This window comes from Aquarana catesbeiana, linkage group LG01 (genome assembly GCF_042186555.1).
Source record: "Aquarana catesbeiana isolate 2022-GZ linkage group LG01, ASM4218655v1, whole genome shotgun sequence".
Taxonomy (NCBI): domain Eukaryota; kingdom Metazoa; phylum Chordata; class Amphibia; order Anura; family Ranidae; genus Aquarana; species Aquarana catesbeiana.
This window is the reverse complement of record NC_133324.1, coordinates 833,566,098-833,579,743: the sequence shown is the minus strand read 5'-3', so window position 1 is coordinate 833,579,743 and position 13,646 is coordinate 833,566,098. Positions and strand designations below refer to the sequence as shown.

Below are 13,646 nucleotides of genomic sequence, written 5' to 3'. Positions count from 1 at the left end.
CAGCTTTGCACATCTAGAGAGTGACATTTTTGCCCATTCTTCTTTGCAAAATAGCTCAAGCTCTGGCGGATTAGATGGAGAGCATGTCTGAACAGCAATTTTCAAGTCTTGCCACAGATTTTTAATTGGCTTTAGGTCTGGACTTTGACTGGGCCATTCTAACACATGAATATGCTTTGATCTAAACCATTCCATTGTAGCTCTGGCTGTATGTTTAGGGTCGTCATGCTGAAAAGTGAACCTTTTCTCAAGTCTTTTGCAGACTTGACAGGTTTTCTTCTAAGATTGTCCTGTATTTGGCTCCATCCATCTTCCCATCAACTCTGACCAGCTGCCCTGTCCCTGCTATAGAAAAAGCTTTCCTTCAACATGATGCTGCCACCACCATGTTTCACGGTGGGAATGGTGTGTTCAGGGTGATGTGCAGTGTTAGTTTTCTGCCACACATAGTGTTTTGCTTTTAGGCCAAAAAGTTCAATTTTGGTCTCATCTGACCAGAGAACCTTTTTCCACATGTTTTTTGTGTCCCCCACATGGCTTCTCGCAAACTGCAAACGGGACGTCTTCCTTCTTGCCATTCTTCCATAAAGTCCAGATTTGTGGCATGCACGACTAATAGTTGTCCTGTGGACAGATTCTCCCACCTGAGCTGTGGATCTCTGCAGTTCCTCCAGAGTTACCATGGGCCTCTTGGCTGCTTCTCTGATTTTAATGCTCTCCTTGCCTGTCCTGTCAGTTTAGGTGGACGGCCATGTCTTGGTAGGTGTGCAGTTGTGCCATACTCCTTTCCATTTTTGGATGATGGATTGAACAGTGCTCCATGTGATGTTCAAAGCTTGGGATATTTTTTTTATAACCTAACCCTGGTTTAAACTTCCCCATAACTTTATGCCTGACCTGTCCGGTGTGTTCCTTGACCTACATGATGCTGTTTGTTCACTAAAAGTTTTCTAACAAACCTCAGAATGCTTCATAGAACAGCTATATTTATACTGAGCTTAAATTACACACAGGTGGATTCTATTTTCTAATTAGGTGACTTCTGGAGGCAATTGATTCCATTAGATTTTAGTTAGGGGTATCAGAGTAAAGGGGGCTGAATACAAATGCATGACACGCTTTTCACATATTTATTTGTAAAATATTTTGAAAACCATTTATCAGTTTCCTTCAGCTTCACAATTTATGTGCCACTTTGTGTTGGTCTACATTTACCTTTTTGGTTGTAACATAACAAAATGTGGAAATTTCAAGGGGTGTGAATACTTTTTCAAGGCACTGTAGGTGTATCAGGTGCTCTGACTTCACTCTGTAATTAAAACCCGAGCAACCCAGGCAGCTAACATTTTCAGGAGGAGTTTTACAATGGCAGTCCCCATATTTATCTCAGTACCATTTTCTTATGTACACTACATTGTCGAAAGTATTGGGGCACATGATCTTTAATGGCATCCCAGTCTTAGTCCAGTGCACAAAGTAAGGTCCATAAAGACATGGATGAGCGAGTTTGGGGTGTATGAATTTGACTGGCCTGCACAGAGTCCTGTCCTCAACCCGATAGAACACCTTTGGGATGAGTTAGAGTGGAGATTGAGAGCCAGGCCTTCTCATCCACATCAGTGCCTGACCTCACAAATGCTCTTCTGGAAGAAAGGTCAAACATTCCCATAGACACACTCCTAAACTTTGTAGACAGCCTTCCCAGAAGAGTTGAAGCTGTTTATAGCTGCAAAGGGTGGGCCAACTCAACATTGAACCATATGGACTAAGGCTGGGATGCCATTAAAACTCATGTAAAGGCAGGTGTCCCAGTACTTTTGACTATAGTGTATATCAGACCCTGTAGGAGGAGGCGGCCATACAGGCCTTGTAATAAGTGTTCTTGAGCATTTAAATGTTCAATCTAGTTCTCAGATAGGGCTGGGACCACATACAGTCCATCAGACCTATTTTTAGCCCCATTGACCGACATTACTGCCGGGATTACAAGCAAGTTCTGTGTACAGGTATGTACTGTCTGCGACTGAATATCGGAAGAACAATAATGAGAATCATATTACTTGAAATCAGTAGGTTTTCATAGATGAGCAACAATTAACTTAAATTTGCACACTTGTAAAGGTGCTCTACACTGAAATCATGTCTTGAAATGCTTTAATAGTTCAGACCTGGAACAAATCAAATCAGGGAAGTTAGGGAAAAAAGTCTGTGCTCCTTATCCGGGCAGCTGGGATTTTTAGAAGGAAACATTGGCAATGGCAGGACCCATTTCTCTTTCATTAAATACTTATGGTAAAGCACTAGTGGCCGTCTGTGACTGTGGGCTGCACATGTCTTTTTTATATTAAAGCTAAGTTCACACTTGCAATAAATTCTAACGCTTACACTAACATGAACCAGCGTGCCTATAGCATGAACGATTATTTTTGACACGTTGAACGCACGCTAAAAAACGCATCCTGGATGCCCTCCGAGGGATTTTTTTTTTTTTTTTTTCTTAAGGGGAAATTGTTATGATATTTTATAAACACTTGTCATTCTTGCTGAAAATGCTACAGGCGCGTTAACGGCATGTTACCATGGTTTTTAATGAAAGGAGTTGACAAGCTTCCTTGTTCAAATATTTTTATTGAGGCATAACAACTGACGTGTCAAGGTACAATAAGGAGTTGTTACGGATGTACCAATGTGTAACAGAGATGGTTCCAAGACAGGGGGCGTCAAGTCCACATGGAAGAAGTAATACAAACATTGTAACAACTTTAATAATGTGGAGTGACAATCGGTACCCCGAATAGAGAGGGGGTTTCTTCTAATGTTTGACGGAGGAGTTGACAAGCTTCCACTCCTACCAGACTTGACATGCAGCTTCATTTTTGCCATTTAGTGATTTTGGAGAGCCACGAATGCTACATGTTTTTTCAAACGTAAACAGTCTGCTGTCCATATTATCCATTGTAGACTGCTTTGCTGGACATTCGGGGGGTGGCTAATGCCAATGTAAAGAGGGCCTTAGGGAGTGGTCCTCAAGATCCAGGGTTCCTCCACTTATGTGTTCATATCCGGTGAAGGAAAGATCCTCATTATACAGGCTTCTACTACTTATGGCTAGGTTTATTTCCTTTGAACCTTCTTACTTTTTTTCTTTTCTTTCCTTTCTTTTTTCTCTTGTCTTGTATTTTATACGCCTTTGATTTTTTTTTTTTTTTTTTTTTTTTTTTTTTTTTTTTTATAGTATATCTTGTATTTTTTAAGGGCCAGCGGTGAACACAAATACAGGAACAATGGTTTTGTAAAAGGTCCGTCATCTCTAGCAGTCTCTAATACAAGTGTGTCTTGGCACACTTGTAAATGAGCATTTGAAAAGAAAAAGGAATGCATAAATCTGATTTATTGCTTCATTATTGTATAATATCACAGGTCATTACCCTAAACTTTTATTGTATAAGAGATAATACTTTAGACGGCACATTTGTAGGTCTAATAGTCTGCAGTATCAGTGCATTACAGGAAATACTGTGACCTCTACCTTGGAGAACATCAGTTTTCCTCCTTAAATGACAGGAGGGAAATATAGAACTTAAAGGGGACTTTCACCCACTTCCTCTGCCCTGTCCCCTTATAGGTCCCTGCAATTCCTGTAGGTCCCCTCAATCTCTGCAGGCTCTGGACTTTGGAGGGCAGGATTGGATGAGACAGACCTGCGATTAAGCTGCTGTAGGTCTGGCCTTACAGTGGCATAAATATGCTATCTTGGTAACTCTTCCTGCACTTCCAGACTTCCCCCTCCAGCTGCCCTTCACTGCACTGCAATATGTCATCAGGGGGCCAGCCACACGGGTCAGTAAAATAAAGCTGGCCACCTGATTGCCCCGAAGCCTCCTGGGAGTGATGCAGTTATCCAGCCTCCTTGGATAATTGTAACACTCCCAGGAGTCTTTGGGGCAATCAGATGGCCAGCTTTATTTTCCTGGTCCGTGTGGCTGGCCCCCTGATGACGTGTCGCAGTGCATGAGTTACTAGGGGGTCGGCTGCAGGAACCAGGAGGAGACAGACGGGATAGATGGTGGCATCGGACTGAGTTTTTAACAGCAGCGTTTGGGCAGCTTGGTGTGTGAGTATGTTTATTAAAGTAGTATTAAACCCAAAAGCAAACATTTTATTATATTGCAGCTTTACCATTTTTTAGATGTGATGGCTGCATTAGTTTCCTTTCTTCTTCCTTCTATTTGCATTCTGGTGATTCAGCAAGTAAGTCTGTTGTTTTTTCAGAAGCTCAAGCTCTCCAACAGAACGTTTGTTACATGGATGAGAGAAACCATTTACCACTGACAGGGGTGATTTTAAAGGAGAAGCTCACTTTTTTGGATAAAAAATAATGCACATTTTTTTGCAGGTAAAAAAAATGTGCATTTATTTATTTTTGGACTCTTTAAAGCAGGGGTAGGCAACCCTGGCATTCCAGCTGTAATGAAACTACAAATCCCTCCATGCCTCTGCCTCTAGAGGTCATGCCTGTGATTGTCAGGGTCTTGCAATGTCTCATGGGAATTGTAGTTTCAAAACAGCTGGAGGGCCGAGGTTGCCTACCCCTGCTCTAAAAGATTGCACCAGCGATCAGCCATGCAGGTCTCCAGCAGATCTGCCAGGGTATCTGCTTGCCCATACATCCCGTATGGGTAAGCAGATGCAATCTGACAGGAAGTGTGAATTAACTACCACAGTGCTCCACAGCGACATTGTAGTTCATTGAAAACTACAAGCCGACAGGCGCATAGGCTGCTAGACCTTGTAGTTTTCCATGCACAGAGCCCTGTCAATTAGTAACTCAGCCATTTTCTTTTTTAAATTGTGACAGCTAGGGGAGGGAGAAGAACCTCGCTAGCTGTCACAGAGGGGTTTGGGGGGGGGGTGTGGGGGCCCGTCCATTCGTGACATGTTACACCCTGAATACGGCTGTAACATAACATGTTACTTAAGGTGAACTTATCCTTTAAAATTATCTTCATTTATTCATGCAAAACCTTTATCCCAAAAGTTAAAAAAAAAAAATGTGTGCTGTAACTGTGATTATAAGGTGTAAGCTGGAGTTTGGCTTTAAAGTTTTTTGCATTCAAATCTGATAATACATTTAATACTAACCCCCCCCCCCCCCCGACCTGCAATGCTGCTGTGCCCCCAGTGCTCATTCATCCAGATACAGATCACCAGGTGAAATGGGGGGGGGGGGGTGATAAAGAAAGCAAATACAGCCACTACATCTAATGATTGGTAAGCTGCAAGATGTTAGATTTTGGGTTTTGGGTTAAATACTGTTTGAAGGGTACCAATTGAAAAAAAAATCAGATCAAAAAACATTAAGAAAAGGGGGTAGTTCTTCTTTAACGCACCCTTGTTATAGCCGCTTCAAAGTTCATAGATTTACCTCCTGTAAGTAATGTGTGACAATAGTTGAGGAGAGGAGTTTGTGACCCTTCCTATCTGTGTTTTCTTACAGCCTCGTTTAAGCACATCCTCCATTTTTCTCAAGGGCCCTGGGAAAGTCGTTATGGTTGCAATATGCATGTAAGTTAAGGGGGCTGTTTATAAGTGTTTTAACACAAGATTCACACAACTTTCATCCAGCATACACACATTTTCTCACCTGAATTCAATTAGAAAAATGTGTGACTCTTGGGTGAAAATTGTGTAATTCTTCTATAAAACGTATGCTTTTTTTTTTTTTTTTCTACTTCTACTGTTAATTTGAAATTTCAGACACATTTTTTTGTTCTCCACTCACGTCATGTGCTGGTGACAGGTGGTTCCACTGGCACAGGAAGTGACTGAAGATCTATTCTAATGGGACTCGGAACAAGGAATACAGAAGCACAGAGGTTCATATCATTGTGTAATATACAATGGCTAGACCTGGGTGAAAATACTTGGTACCGTACAATGGCCTTAGGGTGATCCTTTTCAAGCAAGAGAAGCAGTCAAAAAATTGTGTGACAACCTGTAAACAATGTAGGTAGATACTGTATGTTGACACATTTGTTCAGTGGTCATGTGGGGACTCCTTAGTTGAGGTTATCGAATAGTTGTACGAGAGTATCCGTTTTCTTGTACTGTGATAAACTCTGAGCCGTCGAGGGAGGAAATCCTAAATATGGGAATCTCCCTACGGCTCAGACAAATGAAATATGTAACTCTGGGGAACAGAAGGCTAGAAAAGAAAGAGAGCAACGTAGGGAGAGTTAGTAAGAAGGCAGTCTGCAAAAGGCAGTAGGAAGCATGGGTAAGGAAGAGTGGACGTGTAAAATAATCAAATGCCTTCATCGATTTAGGCCAATATGTATTCTGCTACATATTTTTGGTAAAAAAATCCCAATAAGCGTATGTTGATTGGTTTGCGCAAAAGTTATAGCGTTTACAAACTATGGGATATTTTTATGGCATTTTTGTTTTTTTGTTTTTTGTTTTTTTTTTTTTTTTTTTACTAGTAATGGCGGCAATCAGTAATTTTTTTTTTTTTTTTTTTTTTTTTTTTTTGCGGGATTGCAACAAATCGGACACCTAACTGACACTTTTGACACTTTTTTTGCAAAAAAAAGACATTATTACAGTGATCAGTGCTAAAAATATGCACTGTTACTGTACTAATGACACTGGCAGGAAAGGGGCTTAACATCAGGGGCGTTCAAAGGGTTAAGTGTGTCCCTAGGAGGTGCTTGCTAACCGTGTGGGGGATTGAATGACTGGGTGAACACAGGGATCCCTGTTCCTGCTTGGCAGGAACAGAAGATCTGTGTCCTCCCCTGTCAGAACGGTGATCTGCCTTGTTTACATAGGCAGATCACGTTCTGCCTCTCTGGGGGAATGATCACGGGTGGCCAGTGGACATCGGGTCCGCCGGACCCGCTGATTGGTTCCCCCTCCCCTCTGTCCAATGGGTGCACACACACCCATAGTATCTATTACACGAAATGACATACAGGTACATGATTTTGCGCAATAGAGCTGCCCTACCACAGAATATATGCGGTTGGCGGTCTTTACTTGGTTAATAATCAACACCCTCAGACCACTGTTTAACTGAGTAGCTCTACATAAGCAGCAACTTGCCTTCATCTCACTGTAGGGTAATTTACTAAAACTGGAGAGTGCAAAATCTGGTGCAGCTCTGCATAGAAAACCAATCCGCTTCAAGGTTTTATTGTCAAAGCTTAACTGAACAAGCTGACGTTAGAAGCAGATTGGCTGCCATGCACAGCTGCACCAGATTTTGCACTCTCCTGTTTTAGTAAATTTTCCCCTGTGTTTATTCAATGGACTAAAGAATTCTCTGTGTATGTTTTATGTGACAGCCTATGCAATGCCCTATTTCCCCAGCAGGGGGCATTAGTAATAATGACAGATGGTTTGAGGGTTAAGATTAAGTTAGAAAAAAAGAATAAAACCATTTATAAACTAAACAGGTTTGTTTGTTATTTTTAGATCACTAGGTATATTGTATTTTATGCATAGCATATGGTAAATTAAGTCCTTTTGGCTGCCAAGTTCTATGAATAATTCTGATTCCTATATGCATTTCTTTTTTCTCCCTGAATACAGAAATGGACTAAACTTTTTCTTTAAGCTTTTGGCCTGGGTATACACTGGCTCTGCTAGCATGTTTTCCGAAGCCATCCACTCCTTAGCCGATACATGTAACCAGGTAAGATGAATGGCCTCTTGATTAGGTCTTGGCGCATACAAGTTGTATTTCTTCTCATCCTCGTATTAATGTATTTTCCATTCAGAGATTAGCATTTGCTCCTTTCCTAGAGTAGCGAGAGTAATATCTGATATCTCCTGTAATGTTTAGGCTTTATCCTATTCATTGTTGTGTCACTTCTGCCCAATTGGGAAAATATTTACAGACAAAATTCCATAGTCTGTCCAAATTTCATATCATAACTATTCTAATTCTACCACTAGATGGCACCGTGCTTCATTAATGTTCAGCTACATCGCAAAGCATTGCTTTCAGGAATAATCCTTGTCTTGGTTCTATATGTAAAATATTTAACCCTTTCATACAGTTCTGTCTTTGGTCAGCTAAGAAAGAAGTTTTGTTGCTAACAAACTATTGTAAATGTTTTAAGCCTTGTGCCAGGATTATTGTGTGTAAAATGGATAAAAGGTGTGTATTTCTCATCTAAGGTTAAACTGTAACTAAACCCACAACAGTAAAATGAGTGTGTATATGCAGTAAAGCATGCTTGTTATAATCACTGTGGAACTCAAGGGGTTAATCCCTCCACATTGTGTAAAAATGTCACAAGACTGCTATATACTGCTGATGAGAAAAGGTATTTTGCAGTTTATATTTACTAAAATAATTGTCTCCCACTGTGTATTGTTGGAGGCCAGATATAGTGAATGTAAGTTCTAGGTTTAGTAACCCTTTAAAGGAAATCCTAAAGTCACAGCATACACCTTCTATTTATGCAATCAGCATTGTAATACTAATACAAACAATATTTTTTTTTTTTTTTTTTTTTGACATTACAATATAAGCTTACCTGAAAGATCTCTTTTTATGTGAGTTCTGCCTGTCTGTTGGCCATCTGTTTCCACAACTTGACCTGGAATCCCTGCGTGCTTTGCAGCTTCTTCCCTGCTGTTTACTTTTTCATTTCTAAGGACTACATATCCCATGGTACCTTGTTGCCTGCAAACTGTGTTTTACCATGCTGACTCCTCCTGAAACTCCTCCTCTCAGCACCTCTGTAGTTCAGAAGGCAGGCTCCGTGAAATGTGTGACACAGCAGAGTCTACTCACAGGGCTAGTTCACACCACATGCATTTCAGTGCTTTTTTTTCTGCATCCAAAATGTTTATAAAGTAGGTTACATGGTTTTCAATGGCATTGTTCGCACCAGTGCTTGTCGTTCCAGTGTATTCTAGTTCCAGAAAAAAAAACAACATGCTACATTTTTCCTTCACAAAACTGGACTGGAACATGGTAATTTGCATCAAAAAACGCACTGGACCCCTTAATACAATGGGGGAAAAAAAAGCATCTGGAATGCATTAAAACCCACTGGAACGCATCAAAAAGTGTCAAACGCGCATGCAGAAATATATCCGGAACAGATCTGGATGACGTTTTGGTGGTGTGAACTAGCCCACAGGGGATTGTGAATACGTGTCCTTAAGGAAGTAAATGTGTGGGATCTTACAAAGTAAGTTTACAAACTTTAAGATCATTCATATTATTAGAAGTGGGCTAGAACTAATTAAAACACAATGTGAAAATGGATATTTGAGTTTACATGTTGACCAGAGATACACTTTAAAATGTATTTAATATATTGCAATGTACCAATCCTTAGATGTGGTGGCTACATCAGTTTTTCCTTTTTCAGGCTTTCGGCATTTTTTTTTTTTTTTTTTTCACGTGGCGATCCTGCCAGTAACAGTCTTACTCTCCTAGTGTGACCAGCATTGTCTTCATAAGACAGTACATGTTTTGAGTCTACAAAACACTTTCTCTCCTTAGCATGGGGGGAGGGGTGGTTCTGTAGTTCAGGAGCGAACCAGGCAGCCCTGATAACACTGCTTGCATTTTTTGTTTTGATGCAGTGGTAGTAGAGTGCACAGAAACTTATGAGCTCTCTTGACAAAAATCAAGATCAACAGGTATTTGTTTTTGCAGTTATCAAACCGATAAAACAAAATGCTTTTTTTTTTTCATACATCATGGGACACAGTTAGGCTAATATTCATTACCTACTGGGTTATACTTCATCTCCAGGTGAATGGACACTGGTAGACCAAAAGTCTTTAGACAGGAAATAATCCCCTATATAACCTGTCCTATGCAGGAAGTACTTCAGTTTTTTACCAGTGTCTGCAAGGTGGATGGCACGGTTGTTTGAGCTCTCTGAGCTCCAGGGCTCTAGTCTCATAAACTGTTCTTAAATTAATTGAGGGATTGACCGGTCGGATCCATTTGACACAGGCTCTATATGCTTAGATAAATGGTACGCGAGCCTCGCAAAGAAGACTCAAGATCTTGTGAGGTTTTGCCTGTAATGCGGCCTCCGGGCGCTGGACCCTGCGAAGTGGAATCCTGGACGCTACAGTGCTAAGGCATTCCTGCAGGGTGCTGTACAGGTCCAAGGGAGTAGACCCTAAACCTAAAAATACGGCCATGCCCGTTCGCCAAACATTCCGGTGCACAGCCAGCTTATTTAAGCTTTGTGTGCCAAACATGCAGTGCTTCCAGAAGGCAGCTGTGGGACACAGAGCAGGCTCTGATCCAGGCATTTGCAGCAGTTTATTTCTCCTTACGCGGGTCACATGAGTCACCAGATTTTGCTTGGCAGGCTAAAGGTGCTTAGCAGGATTGTTGCATAGGGGCTTGGTGAGCCCCTAATAAAGGGTCTTCCTTCTGAGGTGTGATAATACTACACCCAGGTACTCTTTTTGTGGCTAGTAAACGTCTTCAAAAAAGAGGAGCGGAACTAACACTACAGGGAATGGCACACCTACGTCGTCAGTAGTTCCTGATGAACCTAGTCGTATCCCTAGTGTTGTATCTTCTGAAAGACCAGAGGCTTCTGGGGCAATCTGAGCCGCTGCGCCTATCTGGGATTGTGCCTACAGTCAACGCTGCTGCTTCACCCTTTATCATCAAGGATGAACTGTCCTTTATCATCAAGGATGAACTGTCCTTTATCATCAAGGATGAACTGTTCATCAAGAAGTGGAGCATGCAAGCCGTAGATGCAGCAGTCTCTTCCTTAAACAAGAACTTAACTTGTCCGGTAGATAACGCACAGGGCTTGAAATACCCTGTTGACAAGAAATTGGAGTCATTTTTAAAGGCTTCCTTTTCTTTGGCCAGTTCAGCTATTCAGCCAGCTGTTGCATCAATTGGGATCTGCCAGTCCATAAAGGATCAGGTCAGGCGGCCTGACAGGCCTAACCGAGAGGGTGATCTGGCTGAAAATAAGACCGATATTCCTCGAGCGCTGTTTTTTGCTGTTGACACCTTAACTACTTGCCGACCGGGCCATGGCCAAAAGAAGGCTACAGCGCGGTCGGCTTATTCTGGGTGAGTGTCCCCTGGGGCGCGCTCCCGCAAACATCTGTGACCGCTGGGTCCTGAAGACCCGGCGCATCACGGATCGTGGTAAATGGCCGCTTGTGGAGGCCGTTTACCACGTGATCGCTCCAGAGGTCCCTCCCCTCTTTTTGAGGATTCAGTGCTTGCTACAACACTGAATTACTTCCTGTATGGGAGGGGTTATATAAGGGATCACTTCCTGTCTAAAGACCTTTGGTCTACCAGTATCCATTCACCTGGAGATGAAGTATAACCCAGTAGGTAATGAATATTAGGTAATGAATATTAGCCTAACTCTGTGTCCCATGATGTACTCAATGAAAAGGATTTTACAGGTAAGTATGACGAAAAAAATCCTATTTTCAGTATATTTACCACATCAAACTGTCTGCTAAGTGAAATGACCTTTCTGGGAACGTTCTGCACACATCGCATACAACCTACAGCACGACAAATTGCTATGGTCTACAACAAGCAGTTTTGGAGAATTATAGCGGGCTAAATTAAATGGAAAGGTCATTCTAAAGCCTTTAAATTGCAAATAGAATATTCTTTTTTAACAAAAATTTTGTATGTCAATACCTTTGTTTTAACATATTAATGAACACTGCACATATTTGCAAGTATAAACTCTAGCCTCCTGCCTTTTTATTTTCCTGTGTTTTGTGAACAGTCCTTACTTAGGTCAGTGGTAACATTGCTAACCTTATAGTCCACTTGTCTGCATAGTCAGTGTTGAGGTGCACCGAATGGAAATTTTGGTACAGAAAATGCAGGATGCACTTGGCCGAAAACAGAAAATGACAGTTTAACATTTTTTTTTATACATAATTGTATTGTATTCGACTTTTTAATTTAATATTAATTTAAATGATGATGAATTTATCATCGGCCATTATTGGTACCTTTAGTGCAAGAAAAGCTCAAGAAAAGTGTATTCTCTTAAATTCTATGTATGTCTGCACACTGGTCCCTTGGGCTTCCATTGCGGTGTTAAAAATCCTGCTTGCTGCATTTTTGGTCAGTTAAAAAAGAAACGCACTTCCTAGTTCAAATGCATTAAAAACGCAGCAAGAATGCATCGCGCACCCATGTTATGATTTTGATGCGTTTTTTGAGTCACATGCGCTATGAAAAACACACCATAAGCACAGCAGATCATGATAAAATGGTTGCAAAATCACGCTAAAAATGCAGTGAATTTGTGGCAAAATCGCGTGCATTGTCGGTGCTATTATCGGCACCTTTTTCTCTTATCGGCCGAATGCCGATAACATCATTTTTGGCGGAAATGTTTCGGTGCATCTCTAGTACAGTGTATAGAGCAGCATGTTCAGAACTCAAGGGCAGAAAGTTGCCAGCACTCTAAGATATGTGTTTCCATAATAATATGTAAATATAACACATCACATGGGATGCGTGGGTCCTGCGGACTCTGCCAGTGGCACGGAGAGGCAGAACAGGGAGATAACCCAAAGATAGTCCCAAACAGAGGGGGACCAAAAGAAAAGCGGGGCTCATGAGAGAGGCAATCTAAATAAGTATGTTGATAGCAATTGAATATATGTTTACTTTATTATAGGTACAAAATTGAAAAACATGGAGATATATACAAAAGCATGACCAATAGGTAACCCTGCCCTGATAAAATTGATCAATACCTAGATTGATCAAAAACAAGAAACACAGACATGGGGAACGTATAACATGTAGGGACTTACACAACAAAACAAAAACGGGAGCGGTAACGTACTCAGCCACCTGTCTGTGCATTTCTGCCCATGTTAATCTCCGCCTGACTTTACAACAGCACTGTTCTGCATATACACTTATACCACACCGGATAACTGCATATTTTGCTGTATACTACCCCGGACCCTGGCAACCGCGATCCATTAACTACTAATGTAAGGCTGATACACCTCCATCTACAGCATGAATTGAGGTCCCATCACAGGACTATTTTTGCATCCCACTCCACGGCATACCACTCTCTCTGGTTCCCTCCCGCTTTCTTTCCTAATCCCCCCCCTTTCCCCTCCTTGCTCCCCACATCCTTTCATACCTCACCCTGAGCCGCCCCTCCCCCGGGGGAATTGATGTCTGCTCAGCAAACCCTACTCAGCACTGCTGTATACTTCTCATTGTGATGGTTTGCGCAGACATCAATAGCCAAGACGTCCGGACGTTTTTGTTTTGTTGTGTAAGTCCCTACATGTTATATGTTCCCCATGTCTGTGTTTCTTGTTTTTGATCAATCTAGGTATTGATCAATTTTATCAGGGCAGGGTTACCTATTGGTCATGCTTTTGTATATATCTCCATGTTTTTCAATTTTGTACCTATAATAAAGTAAACATATATTCAATTGCTATCAACATACTTATTTAGATTGCCTCTCTCATGAGCCCCGCTTTTCTTTTGGTCCCCCTCTGTTTGGGACTATCTTTGGGTTATTAGTATATGGGGGCTGGAGGGCAACTATAGGTTTAGGTCACGGAATTTCATACATGGCAAAACAAGCCTCATCATTCCATATTTGAGAACA

At 41.4% G+C, this 13,646-nt stretch overlaps 1 protein-coding gene across 4 annotated transcripts in view; it reads left to right on the top strand.

The window, feature by feature from the left end:
- The window catches only part of SLC30A9 (solute carrier family 30 member 9), a 137,327-nt gene that overhangs the window by 69,913 nt on the left and 53,768 nt on the right, over positions 1-13,646 (top strand). For all 4 annotated transcript variants that reach the window (XM_073608511.1, XM_073608513.1, XM_073608510.1 and 1 more), the window contains exons 8-9: positions 5,498-5,565; positions 7,594-7,696. In XM_073608511.1, the coding sequence (XP_073464612.1) occupies positions 5,498-5,565; positions 7,594-7,696 (171 nt within the window). The remainder of the gene's footprint in view (positions 1-5,497; positions 5,566-7,593; positions 7,697-13,646) is intronic.